At 34.7% G+C, this 25,358-nt stretch overlaps 2 protein-coding genes across 2 annotated transcripts; both read right to left on the reverse strand.

Annotated features, from left to right (window-relative positions):
- Positions 1 to 1,176: 1,176 nt before the first annotated feature.
- On the reverse strand, positions 1,177 to 20,264 carry LOC149421858 (uncharacterized). Its single transcript, XM_089634579.1, has 3 exons — positions 19,973 to 20,264; positions 3,892 to 4,023; positions 1,177 to 1,510 (listed from the first exon to the last, which is right to left on the reverse strand). The coding sequence occupies exons 1-3, from the start codon at positions 20,034 to 20,036 to the stop codon at positions 1,269 to 1,271; spliced, it is 438 nt and encodes a 145-aa protein (XP_089490705.1). The 5' UTR covers positions 20,037 to 20,264; the 3' UTR covers positions 1,177 to 1,268.
- A 2,448-nt stretch (positions 20,265 to 22,712) lies between these two features.
- Positions 22,713 to 24,508, reverse strand: cold (coiled). Its single transcript, XM_089634581.1, has 3 exons — positions 24,326 to 24,508; positions 23,858 to 24,156; positions 22,713 to 23,504 (listed from the first exon to the last, which is right to left on the reverse strand). The coding sequence occupies exons 1-3, from the start codon at positions 24,381 to 24,383 to the stop codon at positions 23,421 to 23,423; spliced, it is 441 nt and encodes a 146-aa protein (XP_089490707.1). The 5' UTR covers positions 24,384 to 24,508; the 3' UTR covers positions 22,713 to 23,420.
- Positions 24,509 to 25,358: the final 850 nt, after the last annotated feature.

The following is a 25,358-nucleotide window of genomic DNA, read 5'->3' on the forward strand; positions in this document are numbered from 1 at the left end:
AAAAATTGAATGACACCACTGTATACGTATAATTTGTAATGTACAATAATGTCCACAAAATCAAGGAATTCGCGAGTTTTTGCGTAAGACATGTTTCCAAGGCGTATTACCAACGAAAAAACTCCAATCATTATAGCACCCAGACGCAAAGAAAAATAAAAGCAAAAGTTATAAACGTATGCCATCGTGGATAATTTTTCAAACTTCTTCGGACAATGATAAATGAGTCTCCGTTTTCAAAAGCACAACTGCACCATAAAGCCTAGGATATGAGACTATTTAGACAGGGCAAAATAATTTGTATTGATTTTATTGTACAGATACATTAGTGGCAGCGATTTACATAATATTATATTTTAACAAAGCTGATTGAAATCAAGATAGCCATCAGCACGCTTGGAAAATTTACATAGGGTGATGTTTTTCCATGTTTACCAGCAAGGGGGATTTGATTTAATAAAATTACACGAGGTTAGTTGATTGAATTGGTATCGGCACACACACATAATAGGGGGAATTCCGAGACAGGAATTATATTTATAAAAAAGGGCAAGTAGGTATTTATTTTTGCATGTTCAAACATTGACCCCCTTCAAAGTTCTCCTTGTTTGAATCAATGCTCTCATAGAAACATTTTTTCCAATTCTCAAAACAGTGTTGAAAGTTGAAACCCATCCTCATCAATCTTGATGCCTTTTAGTGCTTCTGACGTTTTTTTTGTTTTTCTTCCACCTCGGCAGTTCGTATCCCTCGCCACGTGACGTCTGCAACTTCGTAAATAAGTATGTTCATATATAGGTAGGTAGGTACGTTTTAATTTAAACAAATTGTTCTTTGGAAAATACTGTAGAACAGTATACAAAACCTCCAACTTCTCACATTTCTCATGCATTCTGATGGCAGTATGCTATACTAGCGCCTCCTAGCGATACGACTTGTGAGGCTTGATTTACTTTCATACATTTTATGAAATTGATGGATTTAATGCCATGCTACAATAGCGCTTCTAGAGCCCAGAGTTGCCAGGCAATATACCTAACTAATTACTGCCAATATTTTACAAGAATTGGAGTGAAGTTGGACGTTTTATTAATATTCTAGGGTATTTGGTTGCAGTAGAAGATAAAAAAACTCGGTTTTTATTTAATTTAACAAACATTTTAATACCATTAAGCTGGCAGAGACAGGCAAAAATACATATTATGAAAAGATAATAATAAATTCGATAATATCCAGAATGCTTTCAACAATAATTTATACAAATATTTTTAATAGTATGTAAGGACTAAAAGGAGTAAAATAAGGACTTGAGAAAGCACGATGGTCAAACTTGACGTGAGTCTGATTGTAGAACTTTTATTGCAGCCACTCTCCCTGCAGCAGGAGACGCAGAAAAACTCTTCCTTGTTCCTGTCGCAGTTGCCCCAACCCAGGCCCCTATTGGCTTCTTCATCGTCGAAGCTGCAAGGTCCCAGGCCGCATTCACGCTTCAGCATAAAACCCTGCTTTTCTGAAAGAAAAAAAAACAATAGACCCTTTAATGTCACTAGAATACAAGATATAAAAAAAACATGGATTGCCTAACACCTCTGAGCACATGCAGCACAACCGGATAAAATTGAACAGTGTCAAACCAGAACATGATTAAATTTAATAACAGGTTACTTAGTTTTTTTTCACCATTTGTTCTGTTTTGTAATGGAACCGTATTCAATAAATACATAAAATAGCCTTGCTTCTGAGAGCTTCGTTATATCCACTATTTATGTTATAAGCAGGTGCAAAACCTCAAGGGTGCTGTACTAGATGTTATTAGCGCCTTTTGGCTCCTTGCTCCTTAGCGCCTTGGCATGTCAGCGCCCAGAGCGGACTGCTCGTCAATCACGAGAGACAGGGAGGTTACCCACAACCGAGCTAACATGGACTCTCACTCTCATCAGAATCTGAGAGAAAAATTGCTTAAACAAAGCTCCTCGATGTAGAAAGTCTAATGGATGGATTAGGGGCAAGATACAAAAGTGTCACTGTACAATGTTTATGCAAGTGGGATGATAGTACCCACAACTGAAAGATGACAATTGAAATGCAAATATTATCGTTTTGCGCCCTTAGTTGTGGAAAAGAAAAAGAAGTTGCTCATAGATTGGATGGACTGGTGTCGTTAAGAGAACTGCTGGTTTTGGATAGGTCAGAACAGGGTCGGTAAGGAAGTAAGTAGTGGGTGGTGGGTAGGTGATCACTCGAATCAATCATATTTGGATGATTTGTATTTTGTGTAGCGCCATTTTTATGAAAAATAATCTCAAGGGTGATGTGTTAGGACTCGTATTATCAGTGCCTTGGCAATTCGACGCCCGGAGCGGACTGCTCCAATTGCGCCCGCATAAAATCGATCCTGGGTGATAGCCGCCAAGAATCGACAAAACTAAAAACATTGAAGACACGTGTCCAAAGCTGAACGCCAGAAAACGCGTGAAAAGAAAGAGAAGATGATACCTAGTATATTCTAGGTAAAACTTAAAACATGTACAATATATTTTTTGTAGAACTAATACGATCCTACAATCCTACGTGTAGGTAGGCACAAGTATTGGAAATATAATGTGGAAAAGCTGAGATTTTTTCAATGATTTTGAAGCTCGCATGTCCATTATCGTGGTAAAAAAATGTGACATTGCTACAGGCTGTTTTAAATAAGTTAAACAGTTTAAACTGTTAATACTAGCATTAGCCCAGTGATGGACAACATTTTTAGCCGGAAGTTCAATATGTTCGCGGGCCGCAAAATGTAGAGTACCTACATACCTACGGCTTGACATGGCTAACTTTCAAGTCAATGGCGTAGCTAGTTTATCTATTTAAACAAATAATAAAAATGATACTGTACAAGAGATACAAATGTTTTTTAATTTTTTTACTGTAGGTAATACAGATTTTTCATCAAATTACTGTACAATATTCGAATTCTGACATCCTTAACATCCATGCAAAATAAGTTTTAAGGGTATTTACAGAGGAATTAAATACATCCGCTGATTCAAAAATTTCATTCAACAGCACCATTCCTCGTGTAATGCTATGTTGTGCAAGAACATCTGTTCTGCCGTGTGGTAGTTAGGAGCCAGTAGGTGTATATCTATAAATAGCTTTAAAAAATAACTGGCACTTCAGGGTTTTTCAAATAAAATTTAGTTGAGTAACCTTTTTGTATTTTATAAAACGATAAACATGTAATAAAGCAATAATAGAAGAAATTTTTTCCATCTCCAGGTCAAGTTGAAACCAATAAATGCTGTCGATTTTTAATATCAAATTACAAAGAACATATTTTTTTTGTAATTTTTACGGCTGATCAAAAATATAGAATACTAACAAGTTTGGTCATTAATTCTCCTAGGCTCAAGGTCAAACCAAGAAATGAATGCTGTTGATTTAAATTTATTTTGTCTAGTTAAGCGAGCCGCACGAAAAGGGCAGTAGGCAGGATAAAAAAAACTAAAATAAATGGACCGCCGGTTGTGGATCACTGCTTTAGCCAATTGAATCGGCTATTTTGTAATACTAGCGCAAAACTGTGAAAAAACACATTTCAAAAAGAAAATTTAATAATTTCCACGGCTGAAAATCAAACCCCGATCAACTGCTTGGAAGGCAACTATGCTGACCGTTACATAACCAACTATTGTAAGAACGGCGGCATAAATTCATTGCATTATTTACTGAAATATTAAAAAGTATTTTATTTTTATTTTAGGATGTTACGTACTCACATCCCATCACAACCGATATTAAATTATTTAAACATAATTCAATGGTAAAAACGGAATTGTTAGAAAGCAATTGTTAGTGGAAACAACATTGATTAAAATTAACTTATAAAATATAACTTACTGTCTTTGCTAATATTAGTGACACACCGATCCGAAGAGCTGAGGGGGCAGGGAAGAAGAAACTCCGGAGCACATTCTTTGTTAGTGAACACGACACACTGGTAGCAGGAGAGGGTGGACTGCGAAAGTGACACTGGAACAAGAATCAATCGTAAGTACCTACTAGGTACATCTAATATATATGTCTAACAAATAAGTTCTAAGTGCCAAATATGTGAGGCCTACCCCGCAATAACCATGTTTATAAACCAACACTTTTTCTTTTTTACAACAATGTTGCCATCTTAAATTTTAAATTTTAAAGGCCCTGGAAAGAGCTATTTGACAATTCGAGGAATTTGAAGCCACGGGGTGAGGGGGAATATGTATGAAAATGCTTTATCTATTTAATTTTATCATGGCATGTCCCATTTCCGTCTCACGAAACACACAAACTGTTATATGTATTAACATTAAAAGAAAATTAACAATATATTGCGTACAAATTGTTTCAAAAGTTTGTCATTCCAGATGGCTGCCAGGCATTTTCCCCTCACCCTTGATTTGGCTTTGATGTCATTCATACAAGATCGCACTAATTCTCTGACCGGGGCCACTTATGTAGGTTCATGATTGTTACTCAACTTTAGCCTATTCTATTCTAAGGGTGCACAAAATTCTTTTCAACTGTAGATATTCAATAAAAGTGACTGGTTTCTGTTGAATACGTGAACTTAAAAAGCCTTCAAGAATAATTCTAAACCGCGGGATAAGGGGGAAAATGTATGAAAAATGCCAAAACCAACTTAAATTTTTTTAATGACTTATCCCATTTCTTGTCTCATCAAATACCCAAAAAATCATAAGCCATCATAATCATAATCAAAAAATAAAATTATAATAATTCATTATGCACCACTTTGCATACAAATCATGTCATACTCTCGTATGCTGTCAGGCAATTTCCTCTCACCTTGAATACAAAATCGCACTATGCTCTGTCCAGGGCTTTTTAGGTCCATGGTTGAATACAACAGCTTATCCGAGTTTACCGGACAAGGACTTGCCGGGCAGGGACTGGCAGCTTTAACAGATTACCAACCTACCTACTTATAATATAATATATGTGGGGGGAGAGTATCCGTCATCTGTATATTTATGAAGGCATAAATATTATTTAAAGGTAAATTTGGCCAAACAGACCAATTTTTTTTTCTTTCGAAGAAAATTTCTTCTGAAAGCTTATCAATTTGTGATGTCATTATTTACTATATTAAAACACAAAAAACTTTGTTTACATCACTTTAATATATATATATATATATATATATATATATATATATACATTGACCTCTTCTCGTAGTATGTTGATCCAGTAAGAAGTTGTTATAGACTAAGTTGATCCACCTTTAACACCATATAACTTGGCTATTATGGAATACATCTGTATGAATTGGCAACAGTGGTAAAATAATTATCAATGGTGCCAGTTTACCAGAAAAACCATATGATATACTGTTCATAAAATTTTGAAACTTTGTATGGAAATCAGATGCAAAATTTATGTTGATCTACCCAAATTGGCATACTTACGTTGATCTCACATATATATATATATATATATATATATATATATATATCTATTCCCGTAGTATGTTGATCCAGGTAAGAAGTTATTAGACAAAGTTGATCTATGTCCCTATATCTGGTTTTGTGATATTCTCAAGAACTCAAAGTATTAGTGTCTAGAGTCGAATATCGTATGAAATGACTGTGAGATGGAACCGTTTCAAATAAAAATGACGTGTTCATTCGACTGTTTGTTGCTTGAATTGTTTATAAGAAATGTATGCGTATTTAGATTGAAACGAAACATTCGCAAAAATCAAATCCATAAAAAATCATAACTTAGCAGGGGTACACGGGTTCATAGTGTGAGGTTTGTCTAGGTCCTGGCGGCGGATGCGTTTGCTCACCTACTACGTGGCGGGCCGGATCGAAAGAGACTGGTTGAGGGATACCTTTTGGCCATAAAAATCCAAAATGACGGCAAAAGGAATAATGTTATATGGGAAATTTTGAACCTTTATCTTTTACCATCTCTCCTGATTACGCTTCGTGACTTAGTAGGGGAGGCCGGGTTCTTGGTTATAATGGGTCATAATTTAAAATGGATAATTAATGGATGATTGAACGCGGTTGGAGCTAACAAAAATCTGTCCAAAGAAGCGAAGCTAGCAGTCCACAATGGAGTGCTTGTACCTACCCTAATATATGAAAGTGAGGCACGGAACTGGCAAAGAAAGGAACTGGAAAGAAGGCTGAAAGTAGACTGAATACTAAAGGAATGAGATCCCTGAGATACATGTGCGGTAAAACCATGTATGACGCAATGTACGTATGCTGTGTCTATTCATCAGGTATTTTATTGGAGCCTGTTTCAAGGAGCTAGCAGAATTGATCCCCAGTGCACCGTGCACGTACGTGATACTCGACGAACACGGGCGAAACACACGTTCACGGTAAAGTTGATGTTGTCTTTATGAGAACGGGTCGTTTCTCCAACTCGTTTTTGCGTAAGTTGGCTCGTATTTGGAACGAGCGATCGGAATCTGTTTTTCCTCCATATAATCCGGGCTTCTTTAAGTCCCGCATTAATATATTCACTTCTACAGCCCCTACCTTAACCCGCCTCACAACGCTGCCCAACTGGGTGGCGAAATAGTTTCTCTGTATTTAAAGTGTAAAGACAGGGGCGCTTTTGTGAGAGGTGTTCCATGAAAAAATCATACAATCGAATTTGAATATGGAGACGTACAAAATGATCTATATATTATAAATGGGGTACGTAAATTTCGGTTTTACGAAAAAGACGCGATAAAAGCGAAATCTGCATTCTATTTGCGATAAAAGCGAAATTTGAAAATTAAATACATTCGCACCTTTTTACGTTACGTGCTTTCAAATGTTGATCAAAGGCGCTAACAATTATAACAACTCTGTTCAAAACAGACAGAGACGGCACGAGTTGTTGCGTAGATGAGGAGCGAGCGTATTGCGGGATCGTGTTTTGGTAGGCGCGAGCAATTGCGCCTTTAAATTTGAGTTCAGGTTTGCTGCTTAGCTAAGAAGTTATGTAGATTGCAGGATCGTGGTTAGTAGGCGCAAGTAATTGCATCTTTAAATTCAAGTTCAGGTTTGCTGCTTAGCTAAGAAGTTATGTAGATTGCAGGATCGTGGTTAGTAGGCGCAAGTAATTGCATCTTTAAATTCAAGTTCAGGTGTGCTGCTTAGCTAAGAAGTTATGTAGATTGCAGGATCGTGGTTGGTAGTCGCGAGCAATTGCGCCTTAAAAATCGAGTTATGTTTTTCTGCTTCGCTAAGATGTTGTGTAGATTGCGGCATCGTGTTTTGTTAGGCGCGAGCAATTGCGCCTTTAAATTCGAGTTCAGGTGTGCTGCTTAGCTAAGAAGTTATGTAGATTGCAGGATCGTGGTTGGTAGTCGCGAGCAATTGCGCCTTAAAAATCGAGTTATGTTTTTCTGCTTAGCTAAGATGTTGTGTAGATTGCGGCATCGTGTTTTGGTAGGCGCGAGCAAATACGCCATTAAATTCGAGTTCTGGTTTGCTGCTTAGCTAAGAAGTTATGTAGATTGCAGGATCGTGTTTTGGTAGGCGCGAGCAATTGCGCCTTTAAATTCGAGTTCAGGTTTGCTGCTTAGCTAAGAAGTTATGTAGATTGCAGGATCGTGGTTGGTAGTCGCGAGCAATTGCGCCTTAAAAATCGAGTTATGGTTTTCTGCTTCGCTAAGATGTTGTGTAGATTGCGGCATCGTGTTTTGGTAGGCGCGAGCAAATATGCCATAAAATTCGAGTTCTGGTTTGGTGCTTAGCTAAGAAGTTATGTAGATTGCAGGATCGTGTTTTGGTAGGCGCGAGTCAATTGGGCCTTTAAATTCGAGTTCAGGTTTGCTGCTTAGCTAAGAAGTTATGTAGATTGCAGGATCGTGTTTTGGTAGGCGCGAGTCAATTGGGCCTTTAAATTCGAGTTCAGGTTTGCTGCTTAGCTAAGAAGTTATGTAGATTGCAGGATCGTGGTTGAAAGTCGCGAGCAATTGCGCCTTAAAAATCGAGTTCAGGTTTGCTGCTTAGCTAAGAAGTTATGTAGATTGCAGGATCGTGGTTGGAAGTCGCGAGCAATTGCGCCTTAAAAATCGAGTTATGGTTTTCTGCTTCGCTAAGATGTTGTGTAGATTGCAGGATCGTGTTTTGGTAGGTGCGAGTCAATTGGGCCTTTTTTATTTTTTTTTATTATTTTTTTTTTATTTTATAAAATACAGTATAATGTTTAAATTTACATAGTAAGAACATATTTCAATAAAAATTAACATGTTTACCTTTACAAGAGTCTAAAACTCGTGTGTAAAGGGAAAATAATAAAAACTTAAGATACATATGTAAATAGAAGAAAAAAAGAATCATAAAAACATGTAAAGTGAAGAGATTTTAGTTTTTTTATACAATAATTTATAAAATAATATAGTGAGATATCATCGTCATTCTAATTCGTTAAATTATTTATTGTAGTGAAGTTAATTTTGTTTTTAAATTTATTAAAGTCCGGTTCTAATCTCATCTCAGTCGTTAATTTATTAAACCATACCACTCCAGTGTACGTGTAATAGTGTTGTGCAAAACTGGTATGCATTAATGGAGTCCATAAGCGACCCATTGTATTTTGCCTATCGCTCTCGACACGAACCATGGCATGGTGTGACTTCTTATACAGATCTTTGTGGATTTGAAGTAGCGTATTTTTCGTATATGTATTTTTTAGTGATGGGACTTGAAAATCTTGGAAAAGTTGTAAGGTTGGGTAGTCTGATGGTTTTTTATTAAAAATTTATAAACAGCCTTTGAGTGATTTCTAGCGGTAAAAGTGATGATTTGTAAGCTCCCCCCCACGCAACGATAACATACTGTATTATTGAATGGGCTAGAGCGTAGTAAATATTTTTAAGAATTTTTAAGTTAAGTATATTTTTTAGACTAATAAATATGTAAATGAGTTTTCTTAATCTATTAATGATATTGTTTATGTGAGTTTTCCACTTAAGTTGACTATCTATTATTACACCTAAATATTTAATTTCATTTTTATTTCCTATGGATAAAGAGTCATTATTTTGGCAAGTAGATTTTTTTGATATGCATTTTTTTGAATGTATATTAATATTTAATGTAATAAAAGGGTTTATTTTGTTTATACTAAAAATTATATAATATGTTTTTTCAATATTTAATGTTAATAAGTTTTTATCAAACCATTCTTTTAAATTCGAGTTCAGGTTTGGTGCTTAGCTAAAAAGTTATGTAGATTGCAGGATCGTGGTTGAAAGTCGCGAGCAATTGCGCCTTAAAAATCGAGTAATGGTTTTCTGCTTAGCTAAGATGTTGTGTAGATTGCGGCATCGTGTTTTGGTAGGCGCGAGTCAATTGGGCCTTTAAATTCGAGTTCAGGTTTGCTGCTTAGCTAAGAAGTTATGTAGATTGCAGGATCGTGTTTTGGTAGGCGCGAGCAATTGCGCCTTTAAATTCGAGTTCAGGTTTGCTGCTTAGCTAAGAAGTTATGTAGATTGCAGGATCGTGGTTGGTAGTCGCGAGCAATTGCGCCTTAAAAATCGAGTTATGGTTTTCTGCTTCGCTAAGATGTTGTGTAGATTGCGGCATCGTGTTTTGGTAGGCGCGAGCAAATATGCCATAAAATTCGAGTTCTGGTTTGGTGCTTAGCTAAGAAGTTATGTAGATTGCAGGATCGTGTTTTGGTAGGCGCGAGTCAATTGGGCCTTTAAATTCGAGTTCAGGTTTGCTGCTTAGCTAAGAAGTTATGTAGATATCAGAAGATATACGATATAAGATATATATATAAGATATAAGATATATTAAGATACCAAACTTCTGACAAACAAGGCAGATGTGTCTTTGCAGTTTTACTTAAAACTGTCTCTTCAGAACCACAGCAGTCTTGTTTCTTAGTAAGTGAAAAATTTTTTGACACTGCCAATGCTTCCACTTGTTCTCAAGCAATAATTGATACTTTGAAAGAATACAAAATTCAATACTCTCAAGTACATGGTTTAGTGTCTGACTCTGCAAGGTACATGGGTGCATGTTTCAACTTGTTAAAAATACTACTGGGTGACCATGCATTGCACTTTCAATGCTGGGCGCACAAAGTGAATCTTGTGGGTGACATTTTTATAAAAGAATTTAAGGAACTGAACTCTATTGTGGCCAAGACAAAGTCAGCCTTTTTGCATTCTAGAAATATTAAAAGTTCCTTTTTAAACTTTCTACGACAGCATGCTCCACAATTAACTCCAAAACTTTACCCTACGCCTGTTGTAACCAGGTGGAATTCTCGGTTTAAATCTGTGTTTTATTTGAATGAGTATATGCAGCAAATTATCGATTTTCTTAATGAATACGAAGACGACAATTCTAGCACTATTTACCTCAACGAATATTTTGAAAATGACATTCTAACCAGTAAAATTCAAGTTAAACTTACATTTGTATCAGAATTCTGTCCGAAAATTATGAAACTAATTGACAATTTAGAAGGTTCAAACTATTCGTTTGCACACATTTTGTGGAGTAAATTAGAAGATTTGAAGTCCTCTCTTCAGCGTCAATGTGAAGGCTCTTTTGGCGAAAAAACAATGAATATTTTATCAACCGAAAATTCTATCAATCACAGCATGATGTTGAAGACAGCAGCTCAAAAGAGCTTGGATAAATTGTTGGTACACATGGGGGGGGGGGCGAATCCAACAAATGAGTGCTACAAGCACATTGGCAGATTATTTTGTCCATCGGAAGCAGCAAATGTGCCCTCTTCTTCTGTCAATTCTAATTCCATAGTGGAAAGCTTCGCAAAAATTCCGTTTTTCAAAAGTGTACCACAAGAAGAACTAATTGACGGGTACTCTCATTTTCACAGACAATTTCTTCGATTGGTCGGCCAAGAAGCTCCTGTGGATGTAATGCAAGTTTTAGTTACATCAAAATCTTGCTCCCCTGGATTTGCAAAAGCAGCTATTCAATGTCTCAATTGCCCTGTCAATAGTGTTGATGCCGAGAGGTACTTTAGTATCTACAATTGCCCTGTCAATAGTGTTGATGCCGAGAGGTACTTTAGTATCTACAATTGCCCTGTCAGTAGTGTTGATGCCGAGAGGTACTTTAGTATCTACAATTGCCCTGTCAATAGTGTTGATGCCGAGAGGTACTTTAGTATCTACAATTGCCCTGTCAATAGTGTTGATGCTGAGAGGTACTTTAGTATCTACAATTGTCCTGTCAATAGTGTTTATGCCGAGAGGTACTTTAGTATCTACAACATTGTCGTAACTGATCGCAGGCAAACAATGAAAGATGAAAATGTAGAAATTACAACAATGCTAGCCTTTAATTGAGTTTTTAACAGTGTATTTTTTCTTTGCGAAATAAATGCGAAATTTTCTATTTTGAGTTTTTTTAAATGCGAAATCACGATTTTTTTTATTTGCGAAATTTACGTACCCCTTATTATAACCAATGAATCCACTCATCTTTTATCGATTATCACATATTATCAGGATTTTAAAAAACGTTAACTTTATAATCACACAACTCTTGAAAAAAAAGTCCTGAAAAATCATTTTATTTTAAAGTTCGCTAAATAAAATTATACTCGCATTTAAAAGAATCATCTCATATTTAATATTATAAAACAATATGACCGGAAATCGGCTAAACTAAAAAAAACAGCTACAAGGTGGTTACAAATACAATTATACTAAATTAATTTTGTCATTTAATTCCCAAACAATGTGTATATATATTCATTTAAATTGAAATAGCAACTTCACATTAGAAAAGAGAGGACAACGAACAAATAAGTACATTGACTAAGTGTTACGGACGGACATACACTTGAGCTTATAAAACTTGGGAGCTGTACTCACAAAAACTGGGGTTTAGTTGTAGTACGGGGTCAATTGTACCGGTATAATCATCCCCCGAAAACATTAAAACAGAAACAATATAAACTACTAAATGCGGATAAATACAACCTAGATTTAATCAACTATCCCATATTTTTAGATTCAATAAGTACCCACTCTATGATGTACCTAAAGGTAAAACTAAGATATTGCACAATATTGGAAAAATATGTCAGAAATCGCTCCAGTGGATAAAGTAATAAAACGTAATTTATAAGCACTTTATAAAAAAAAATTGTCTAAAGAAACAGATAATTTTTTAAAACAATTATGAATAAAGTACATTCTGGAATCGTTAATAAGTCGTTTTGAAATATTTTGCCGTATTTAGTAATCAATAGTATCCGGGAACGCGGTGGCAAAACGTAGAAATAGTCCATAGCCGTTGATTATCAAAGACAAATTAAATTAAACTTATTATATGGGTGAAATGTATTCTAAACAGGGTGTTGTCACATTCCGGCCACAGTCCGCAGGTGCATTGTCTTAACAACGAAGTGAAGGTCTGATCACATTTTCAATGCAGTATTATTTTTTAACGAAATTAGTTTTCATACAGAGAATATCCAAATAAACATTTTTTGTGTATAAAAACATATCGGCTTCTTTTTCTGGATGTGGTGTGATTTGATTTGAATTTTTTTATGAAACATTAATATGAAGCATCGAGGAATTATCAAAATTTAAATACAAAATATTGAAGTGTTTTACGCTCTCCTCTAGCTGGTATTAGTATAACACTGCACGTGTGTTCGGTTCATCCACAAACTGTGAAACAAATCAGCCTCCCGTTGGGTGGTCATTTTTAATGAATGTTATTCATTGATGTATTAATGTCTAATATTAGTCTATATTATATAATATTGCTATTTTGCCATGTTTATGCTAAAAACATTTTATTCAACTTCTCGAAACTAGCTGTAGCTTTTGTAGGAATTATAATATTGACAATATTTCTGTTTTCATTTTAAAAAAAAATTGTGAATACCGCAACAGAGTCCCAACTGCTCCCGTCTGGAGCCAGTGAGACTATTGCACCCCCAATTGGGGTTGTTGTGAGACTGAAGGTAATGTGGACCTCGAAGGAGATGACGAGGAGGAAGGTGGGAGAGTACCTGGCTATTCAGATATGGTTACCAAACACTAATTGTAAAATAGTACAAATTAATTTTAGTAAAATTTATTTTTACTTCGGATTGCTAGTCGAGAGCCTTACCCCTCGATAACGGAGGCCGTCATTTAGGTACGTTTTAAATTATTTTTTTGCATTTGAAAGTAGACGTTTATTACAATTTGGGAGGAGGGTATGAGTACCGCCGCCCCGGGAACCATTTATTGGATAACCCACACTTCTGCCATAGGTCACCCCAAGTTGTTTGATATGTTTGGTGACTTAGCAGGAGTGCCCGAGTTTATGGGGTGAGGTGTGTTAGGGGCTTGGCGGCGGATGCGCCTGCCTAATAACTGCGTGGTGGGCCGGATCGATGAGTCCTCTTTCAACGCATCGCCTTAGGAGAGTTAGATTCTTATGTATATCACTCGAACACACTGACCCCCAAATTACTACCCACCCATCAAACCTATTTACTTCCCAGAACTCACTCTCCTTCCTTTCCTTAAAAATTCCCCCAACACAGCATTCACAAAGATGACATAGGCCCTGAGGGTTACGATTTTCCTTAGGGCCTCCTGTGTGGATATGATGTAAAAATATACAAGAAATAAACAACAATCTCGCTAAACGTTGGCGGTGACCTATGGTAGGGTTATTGGTTATCTAATAAAAGGTTCCCGGGGCGGCGGTACACATAATTGTAATAATTCTTGAGGGCTCTGATGTACAGACATTATGGCTCCTGTTGATTGACGAACATATTCTAAAACATCGTTGGTTGGAATTGTAACTTGAAATGACTTTAGCCATGTTTAATAAAAAACAAATTAGAATAAATTTTTTAGCAATAATTATTTAAAATTTGACCAATTTAATTCTCACCAATCTAATCGCCGCAATTTTAATAGGCACATATTATGGATATTACGCTTTGTTTTAAATTAATCATTACAAGAAACTTACGTCGGCAGAGATGGTAAAAGATACATTAAAAGAAAATTTTATTCAATCAAAGTTCAAAATTTCTCATATAAAATGACCTAGACAAACCTCACCCCATGAACCCGGGCACCCCTGGTAAGTCACGAAACGTAGTAAATGATGCATTAAAGTTAAATTTTTGTTTAATCAAGTTCAAAAGATTTTTTAAGCATGGATTTGACGTTTGCGAAAGTTCCATTTCAATATAAATACTCGTGAGGCAGTCTATCCTCTTTAAGTATAAAGTCATTTTCATAGAATATGGATGTTCTAACAGGATCTAAAAAGTACGCGACAACGAGCGTGAAATTGGCGGTTACAAGTTACAACGCATGCAAGCCGTCAAGTTTGTCAGAAATATAAAGATCAACAAAATAAATTGTGTAAAATGTACATGCGACTGAAAAATGGGCGTGGCTTACAGCTAAATCTCGATAACACAAGTTGATCTATAGGGATTTACATAAGTATGCCAGCTTGGGTAATGGATCAACATATCCGGGGTGGATCAACAAATGCAAACGGATCAACATATACCTGGCGTACCGTCGCGCGAGATATACAAAGTACGAGAATACAATACAATATACTTGCTCCTGATGAGGTGAACATTGTTTATGAGTGTAGAGGTTATATATATTAAAGTGATTTAAACAAAGTTATTTGTGTTTAAAAAAAAATACCAAGCTTATTAGCTAAATGACAGGTTTACAGAAATTAGTTTAGTTCTGTTAATCTTTTTGAAACACTATTATTGTCATGTTTCAAAAAACATCCAAATTTAACTAAATACACCTACAAATAACAATGTCTTTGATGAAAATGATAACTTGGTTTATGAAACGTGAAGGCTGATTGGTCAAGTTCCCTGAGTGGTTATGACAATTAGATATTGGGTTCATAATTTACCAACAATCGCTCTACACAAAAAGATAGTAGACAGGTCAGAGTTCTAATCAGCCGAACTACTCTTTCTCCCAAACACTACTCCCCCTCCCTATCTTCACCACCTCCTCACTTCCACACCATCTCACATCTCACTTATCGATCTGTGCAGGCTACAGTCTACCATCGCTAGTTTATTTATACCCCCGTACACCCTAGCCCCAAAAAACGCTAATAAAGATACGATGAATATCATTGGAAATTTATAGACCAAATATTGAAACAACTGACAAACTATCGCCTGACAATACATATAAAGAAGAAAATCCTCATCGATATCTGAAGCAGCAAAACCTCGCAAAGCCATCTCTTGGGATATGATATTTACGCATTTTTTCCCGTTGGAATTACTAGGTTATCCCGATTAACGTAACTCTTTTTAGTTCGCAACATTACATCCACCATGAGATTATTAGCGTTGAAATAATATCCACGACTATCCAAGACGCCATATTGTTTGTTTTATAAGAAAAAAATAAGTCTGGCAAGCCGCATGGTAAAACTAGTGCTCTATAAAACGGATTAAAAAAGGCAATTTTAGTTGGGGGAGAAGTGGAATGCGCTATGTTAATTGTAGTTGGAGGTATTTTACACAGATGCTCTTACTCTATCTAATAAAGTATAAAATTGCATCCATTATATTCTATCCAATTGAAAAAGTTCATAGCTTCAACGAAATTTTTGATTATCTAAACTTATAATGTATAATTAATTAAGGTACCTACCTACTTATTTAATTTTCTTTAACTTGAATTTATTGCGCATTATCTTTTTTTATTATTTATTTATTAATGTCTATTCTCGTACATATGTATTACAGATGGTTCAGGTTATAGTTAACACATACTATGTACAGAAAATGTTAATAACCAAAAACTGTATGTAAATAGGTTAGTAGTAGTGTTTTGTCAACACCTCACTACTAACTGTGCTGAGGTGTTCGCATATTTGTGATAAAGTATTGCTCCTCATCTCAAGTATAACACTCTGGTTCCACCCATTGCGGCAGTATTGTATATTAGGTTACTTGCAATTAACTCGAGATAAACATCATCATATTTTATAGACATACAACACACTACAATTGAGTACAATAAAGTGAAAAGAAAATAATACTACGTGTAGTGAACTTAATGAAGACGTTATGTTGAAGAGCGAATAAAACAAAAAAATATATGAATTTTTGTTTTCCTAAGCCGATAAAAGCCTCGTTTTAAAAGCCGATGCATTGATGATAAGTGCTAAATACTCGTCGGTACCTACGCTCGTAGCTAGTCAACCGCGAAGCCCCTAATTCTAATGAACTCAATCTGCTGTGCAAACTAAACGGTCTAATATATAAACACCTCACTTGATCGTGCCCAATGAACTGAGAAACATTATTATGACTAACCTACCATCTAATAATTGACGGAGTGTAACGAAGTCCTGTTTTAAATCGGACTACTCGAGCGTTTTGCATTTCGTCTTTCTATAAATTTGTTTTTTACGTCCCGGTTCCGGTTCCGGTTAAAAGATGGTACTCATTTTTACCATTGTGCGCCGCAGTAGCCGATAGGCACAATCAAAAAAACATTTCTCTGCATACGCCTAGAAAATTTACAGATATAAATTGCTACTTTATTAAAAATCTCTTCAAATTATTAACATTCCTTTTAAAAATGGGACTGTAGGCCTTTAACGAGTGAATTGATGGATTTTCTAATAAACTATCAGTAAAACACGAATGTTTTATGGCGATGTCACGTTTTTCTTGAACACGTGTTCAAGAAAATTCTAATATTTTCGCATTTCGTCATTATATAATAACAGAATAAACGCAGCTGGATGAACACATGTTCTGATAAATTACGAAAGAACTAATAGTTTATTAGGAAATGGCATGCTATCTACTTTTTAACGGGATTTTAATACATCAGCAATACTTATTTTCTCCGTGCTAAAAAAATTATATACTACCTTTACAAAAAAAATATATAAACACTGTCTGGTAAGACGATACACTTGAAAAAATACAGTTTACAAAAAAACAAGTAAGTACGAAAACAGAATCAGCTGACGCACGGCGAAAATTTCGCGCCAGCAAACGATGGTTTAGTGCAAGGCTGCCCAACCTTTTTAGCAGTTGGGCGAAATTGACGATTTTGAATCACTGGCGGGCCACTGAATACCTGACTACCTGACGGTTCCTATTTCCATGGGGGGGGGGGGGGGGGTTGTTAGAGAATTTCTATAAAACATAATTCCCCACAAAAAAAATCTAAATAAGTAATAAAATAAAACACAAAATATTTTAAATCCATGGGGAGGGGGGGGGGGGGGGGGGGGGTGGCTACAGGATTCCATTTCGACGCAAAAAATATTATGTCGAAAACCGGTGTATTGTTTCAAAAGTAAGTTCAACAGGTTAGATTTTTTCGTCGCTGATTCTCGTTCTGAGTAGCCTAAATAGCGATAAATCGCCGTCGTTGGCAACACTGGTGACCGCGCGCAAGCTGCATTGTTTGTTTTACCGCGGGCCCGCGACACTTTTTCAAATTGGCGGATTGGCGGGTTTTTTGAAAATGTTTCACGCGGGCCACTTATAATTCGTTCGCGGGCCACATTGTGGCCCGCGGGCCTGGGGTTGGGCAGCCTTGGTTTAGTGGCTCAGAAATTATTATTTTTTCAAATGTGATCGATTTTCGAATCGTCGTGTTTATTAATTAAGTAGGTAGGCTTTAAGTACCTACCTATTAACAAATCTTCGCTTTCAGAGGAAATTTTGTTTTTAATATATTTAAGTAAAGAAAATATAGTAAATATAATATTAGAAACGTTCTATTTTGGCCGCGAGGTCTACTACTATTCACGGAACTAGTAACTATTAGGACGGGTTGTTTCGGAGAATTTGAACAATTCATCAAATTTCAACGTTCATTTTCGGGTTCTGTGAAAGACTTATTCAAGTTCTGTTATTATATCATTGTAGGCTAGTTGCTTGACAAAACTGAAATAAAAACAGAACTTGAAAAAATCTTTCACAGAACTTGAAAATGAACGTTGAAATTTGATGAATTGTTCAAATTCTCCGAAACAACCCGTCCTTAGTATTTATTATATAAAAATGAATGTACAAGTATTATGTACATTTAAAGGTTTTTCTGTGGTAAAAAAAGAATTTACTAAAATAAATTCGTCGACGAACCTGGCGTTTTTACAGGTAAAAATGGCATAAGTAACCTATTTGTATTTACTAAAATTATATTTATCTTAATTACAATTATTACACAAATTTGTTTACTATTTTCCTGGTTTTCTATACCCGTCGCTTACCGGATTTTGCAATTAACATGGCTCCGAAGCTAAACAAATTGCCTCTTCAAAATAAGCCAGGCGTAGCAATCATTTCAGATATATTTTTTTAATAATAATAACATAGCATTTATTTAGTGTAATTTTTCTTCAAATATGAATTAAATAACAAACTTAAAACGTTAATACAGTATTATAGGTCATGTTCTTAAAATTATTGATACAGTGCGCCTTACCCAATACGGATCTAATAATTTAAGTTTATACAAAGCGATGATAAAATAAAGAATAACAATAACGGCAGGACAGGACAAAATAAGAACATTAAAAAAATAAAGATTGGCATTCCAAACTATACAATAATAAAGGATAGAGGAAATGTTTTTTTATTTTCATTGATTTTCAAAATTTAAATTACTCTGATGAATATGAACTAGTATCATAAGTGGAAAATGATTGAGGAAATGGTTTTTTATTTTCATTGATTTTCTAATTTTAAATTACTCTGATGAATATGTACTGTATGTATTATAAGTGGTAAAAAAGAAGTTAGATAAAGGTTAGGTAAAATATGAGATTGTAAAATTATCAATATTTATTTAATCAGGATTAAATATAGCCACCACTGAATTTAATAAATAACATTTTCAATTGCGGAGTTCAAAAAATTTCATTAATAGAGATATGAAAAAAAGTAAGAATCAAGTATATCGTGTAAAAATTATGTCGCATTATTATTATTAAATTACGAAGCAATAATTTATTTTAAATCTTTACGTGAAGTTTTACTAAGAAAAACGTATCAACGTTAAAATAAAATCATTTGACCAGACTCCAATACAAATGATTTCCACTTGATAAAAAAACTGAGAAAAATACGCGAGAAAACTCCCTCTGCAATCGAGAGAGCCAAGAATAGATAGATTCAATCAAAACAAGCGGAAGGCTATTAATTTATCGGTTCGTTCATCTCCAATAACGGGAGTAAACGGATGAGGATCAGATGGCAATATTCCGTAACTTCCCCCTTACTTTCTGACATAGGTACAATGTTATAGGTAATACCTACACTATCGGCAACTCGCTATCTGGTACCTACCTACTACCTGCTATCTGCGACTTGCTATCCTCTACCCCGCTACCGGTAATTCGATAAACCCAGCGTCTTTACAATTTGAAAGCGTGAAAATATTTACCATTCTTTGCCGATTTATCTCTAAAGGAAAATTGCGCAATTTGAGATGAAAACGAAAACACATTTTTTTAATCTGTTATTTATTACTAGTTGGGCTAATGATAGAATATTTATTTATAAATCGGTTCGTAAAAGGTACAATTGCCTTATTTAGACACAATATTTTGTACAGGTATTTTTAATAAAGGTAAAAAAAAAACGTTTCAATTATTTTATTCTAAATTTCTTGCGAAATTATAAATAAAAGATGCTGTGAACATATCATGATAACAAATGTTAAGAAAATACAAAAATACGCAGTTATGTAGACAGGTAATGCCTGCGCAAATAGAAATTCCCAAACAATTAGGTAGGTAACAAGTGTGTGTATAAACATCTTTATGAAACGTCAACACTTTTCGACGGTAACGCCTCTTTTCTAAATGTTATTTTTAGCCGCCTACTGGGTGTAACATTAATCTAGTTTCATGAAAACGTGATAAAATTAAATTAATATCTAAGACTAAGAAAATAATGCTAAACATACCGAAATCAAAGCAGCACGTTCCTAAGATCGACAGCACTGCGACGAAATAGCTAAAACATATCATTTTAATTTAAAAGATGATCTTTTTGAACAAGATGCTAAGAAAAAAGTGAAATCTTTTAATCAAGTTATAATTTGTATCCGTTTTCGAGGAAAACACGCGGACATGAACCGTAGCGTTGTAGCAAAGTAAACGCTACGGTGATTCTGAAGCAACGCTACACCGCTCCAGGCTTGTGTTCGGATGTATCCCCCCATCCCGAGCGTCCCGCATAGTCAGGCGGTATTACTACCTACTACCTACCATCTACTACCTTCTACACTTCTACCCCTACAGCTGTAGACTGTACTGACTGGTACATGTACTACGCTAGCGTTCAAAACGAAAACTCAAATTGCGACTGCGCGAAAAGCCTGAAAGAAAATTTTCTAATAAATTGCAGTTTCTTGAAAAGTGTTAGCGTGTAGCACGCGAAAATTCACTTGGAGATTAGAGTAACCACAAAAAATCATCTCGTTGATTACCTAGTTTATAGTTGTATTGGATTTTGTTAATGTAATCCTTAAAATGGGTAGGTATTAATGACATGAAAAACAAAACTCTTAGATGAAGCTTACGGGATTTTTTTTTTCAATTCCAGCATTGCCTTTAAACCTATACCACTCGAGCGATAGCTACCCAAATTTAGACGGGTGGTTTTAAAGCTTTTCAGTAAGCAGTTTAAATGTTTCCGTATTCATATTTTAAGGTAGGTATGACATTTAGAAAAAAAACGCTTTAAAAACATAAGACAGTAAAAACATCAGTTTTTGCCAATATCTGTATTGTATATATATTGCCATTTTTGATATTACTGGCTGAATCGAAAACTGAACACCCGGAAATCTCCATCGCTCGAGTAGATAAGATATATTTAGCATCAGTGAATCTATTCTAAATTTCTTGATTTCTCCTTCACAAATATAATTCTGTCATCCTATGAGTTTAAAGTTAAGAGTTGCAAGATTTAAAGCACTTACAGTGGGTTATTTTTGGGGTATTATGCCGTGTTGCGCTACCTCCTTCTGTAGCCAAGGTTTCGGACAACATTACAGAGTCCATCATCAGGAATAATGCTTTTGGCCGTGAAAACCTCAAATCATGTCCATTTAAAGCTTTTGTTCAAAATTAAACATTTCCGGAAACCCGTTCTAAAAGAGCCTAATGTTGATTTTTATAAAAGTGCTAACATACCGGGCCCCGAATTTTCATTTTCAGACACCAATAAATAAAATAAATCAATAAACCTTTTTCACGAAAGATGTAAAGAACCCTGAAGATTGGAAAGGGTTAAATAATTTTGTACTTTAGTTAGATAACACAAAAACTTTTCAGAAATTTGAACATCTGGTCTGCACATCAACAGGCGCGAGTAAAATTTTAGCGCCCTTTTGTCAAAACCAGCACCAGTCATCACTGTAATCAATAATATTTGGATGATTTACATTTTTGTGTAGTGCCGTTTTTATGAAAAATAAGCTTAAGGCCCCTTAGTAAGCGTTCAAAGATGGTTTGGAAGGGAGATATGTAGAGCGCTAATATTAAAAAAAACGATAATAAGGTGAAAATATTTTATAAAACATGACTCGTTTTAAATAGAGCCAAATCTCTCGAGAAATGCTTTTGTTGCATTTAAAGATACACTGTGTATTGTTTGATGTCTATAACGTATTAAATAAAAGAACAAAATTTATTTTTAATAATTTTCGGAGCTTACTTGCGATTTTTTTCTATCGACCGAATTTCATGTAATTAACTTTTCGACATAACAAATGTATAGATATTATCTAAAAAAAACACATTTTTGGGAACTTTAAAACTTAAACAGTTAACGAGAAACTTGTTATAAATCGCTAGAAATTGTGTATGTGGGGGCTTAAGGGCGATGTGTTAAGACTGTTAGGCATTATCAGCGCTTTTGCAATTCGGCGCCCGGAGCGGACTGCTTCTGTTGCGCCTGCTCGAGACCGGCCCTGCACATCCGTATAATCATCACCTTTCTCCTACCATTGAAGTTTCAGTCAGAAAGTTGCCCCCATGATTGACAGGATGATTGACACATTGACTTTTAGGTGAACAAGTTGTGGTTTTTAATCCCAATGCAAAAATATAAGTATCCATTTTTTTTATGGGCATGTAATATTATGAGCACTGTCTATCTTGGTTGTGGGAACTTGACTGTTAAATTTGATGAACCTTACAAAAAAGGTACTGTTGATGTGAAACGTCTTATGGTGCGCGATTCTTGCCAAGCAAGACTGGACGATGCTCTTGCACGGAACGACGCTTCATTCGGCCAGCCTTATGGGCTCATTTCACCCGGCTGCTAAAACTCTGTGCAGTATATTTGTTTCTATTTTCGCTAAAATTGTCAATTCGAAATAATGACCAATTTTTAATTTGTAATGTATTTCTTTGAGTATCTTTTAAATAAAAATAAAATTATATTCTTATTGTCAAAAATATAGACTTGTTTATTTTCATTTTTACTTCCTACAATAAAAATCAATTTCGATTATTCACATCAGCCAGGCATCCCGGCAGCAATTTTGTTTTGTTCATGAGAAATAAAATACAAATATGTAAAAAGATTATTTTATTTGTATAAAAATATTTGTACATTAATTTGTATTTTTTCAAACACATGAATATTATACGAAGAATGAGTGAGACATTACAATGAAAAGTTCTGCCCATAATATAATAAATGAAATCTTTAGTAAAATTTTCTGGGCAAAAGTCACAAACGAGAACAGTATCAGATTCAAGAGATTCTTTATATAAATATGTTCAATCAATATTCACTTATAATATCAACAAGTAATAAAAAACAGATGTCAATAAAATGTGATGTATCAACATGTCACATCAACAGTTTATCTCTAAATTGTGCAGATTTTGAGATTCAACATCAAAGTAGAGATCTTAGCTAATATTTTTTTTTTACAAAATACATATATTATTACATGTAATGGTCGGATTGAAATTAAAAATATATTTCTAAAAAATTCCCTAGTTTTAAAATTACAATTAAAGTGTTGTAAAAATAATGTAAGTTGATGGACGGATTTAGGCAATCATTTTTATAAGACCAATGGAGCAAAAGTATACAAATAATTACAGCACATTAGCAATAATATTCTAATTTCAAATCATCACTACCCTATACAATTACAAATTCGTGGATAAAACAATGGAGATTCACAATCAGTACAAAATGATTCATACTTATATTAATAAAACTATGTATCTTTGATATATGAAGCCATTCTCTTAGTATTATTGGTAAGAGTTGGAATGTTATTTTAATATCCTAAGAGGAGTCATGTACAATAATCTTATTTAGGCGCAAAATTATATCAAACGTATGGACGGAAAGGTGTAAATGTTTCAACAAAAAGTAATTTTTCACAAAGATTTTCCAATAAAAACTGAAAGTACAATTCCCGCTGCGAGTAGTACTGCGTTGAGGGTTAAGGAGGTGCTTCCACTCTGAAAAAATACAAACAAACTCATTTAAATTATAGCTAGGAAATTAATGGTCAGTCATCAATTTACAATATTGGAATGTAATAAAAAACTTAAATAATAATAATACAGCACACATAAAAAGTTATGTGATGTTACCACCAGTAAGCAAATGACACATCAATGATTCATCACTACCTTATAGTTGGGATTAATGAGCATGAAATCAATTTAAATTCCAATTGTGGTGTTTTTAAAACCTGCACGCAATATCAAACAAAATATTTCAGTTATCAGTGTTGAAATAAACATAGGTGCAATGGTCAAGACTTTATAACAACCACATCAATTAATTATAATTTAAAAAATAAACATACAATGATGTAGAAGTTGCAACGGTCCCCTTGGCAGCACTCGGAGCATGCCCAATCCTCATACCAGATATGTGTGCAGTATTGCATGTTCCTCTGCCTTGTTTTTACACAATGGTCCTTTGTGGCGCATCGTTTGGAGATGTAAAACTGTTTCAATGTTCCCTGGGACCAATATGGAGTGCTCCCCCATTTGATTTCAGATAAACAAACGTCCTCGCCTTGTTCACATGTCTTGATGGTGTTCAAACATTTCTCCACATTATCTTCTTGATTAGTGCAGACGTAACATTCCAAGGCGCTGCCTGAAAAATAAAAAAAAGATTAGAAAAACATAAATAGCACTATATGGACTAAAATCTCATTAACTTCACAATAAGCAACGGTTAACAGAGAAACAATGACTGAAAAATCACATTTGAAAACAACAAACTACAATGGTTGATATAAGTAATATAAGCAAATGTCACTTACAGAAACCAAAGTAGCACACGCTTAAGATGGAAAGAATTAGTAGCTTTGTGGAGTTCATGATTGGAAACGGGCGATGATTAGAAATTTAATTGAATACAATTACATTGAAAACATCACAATTTGCAACACCACACCCCTTATGACAGATTGTTTATAAATTTACGTTTAGAAATACCACAAACTACAAACTAGGACACCTGACGTGTAGCTATATTCAGGATAGTGTAAAAAAGAAACGATTATTTACGTAGATAAAAGGTCCCAGCTATGTACAGCGAACTCACAAAGCACTCTTTTCAGGGTGAAATGCCTAAAACCAAAAAAAAAAATATGTACAGCGAAACTCTAAAATTGTTCATAAAAATTTGAAGAGAAATGCAACTATTTATTTTTATTACAGCCCAAAGAAAGATGTTACGATACCTATTTTTTCGGTAAAAAACCTCAAGAGCGCCGTTGACTAATCCAATTTCGTTTTCACAGGGCTGGCTCTAGTTTATGTAACCGACCAATATTTTTTAATAGAACCCACATATAAAAACATAATTTTTTATTTATTTTACGCCCAGAGGGCTTTTACATGGTTGGTAGTATAATTTTAATTTGACAAATACTTTGAAACATAAAAAATAAGAATAAAATTACATTTGATGAAAGCTATGCAACAAGTCATACAAAAAATAAAAACAAAAAATTACAGCTATTTGTAGGTTTACGTGATGTGTTTAGAAGTATTGTTGAAATAAATCTTTTAAATGATCCACAAAACTTGCCAAGTCGATATTGAATATGTCAACATCACCCAAGTAATGATTTCCCATGGTGTGAAGTCGTTGTATCGGAGAGTGGGCAATGTAGTTACGCTTATGTGTGCTGCTGTAGAATATTGTATTTTGTCGTGTTGTTACTGTGGGTGTAGGTATGTTTATAAGTTGCAGGAGTTCACAACAGTCGAATTTATCGTTAAGTATTTTGAATAAGAACGTTAAATCGTTTATTTTACGTCTATCTTCTAATGTATGTATTTTAGAGT

Source organism: Hesperophylax consimilis, chromosome 8 (assembly GCF_061612785.1).
Source record: "Hesperophylax consimilis isolate HC1 chromosome 8, BYU_Hcon_1.0, whole genome shotgun sequence".
NCBI lineage: Eukaryota > Metazoa > Arthropoda > Insecta > Trichoptera > Limnephilidae > Hesperophylax > Hesperophylax consimilis.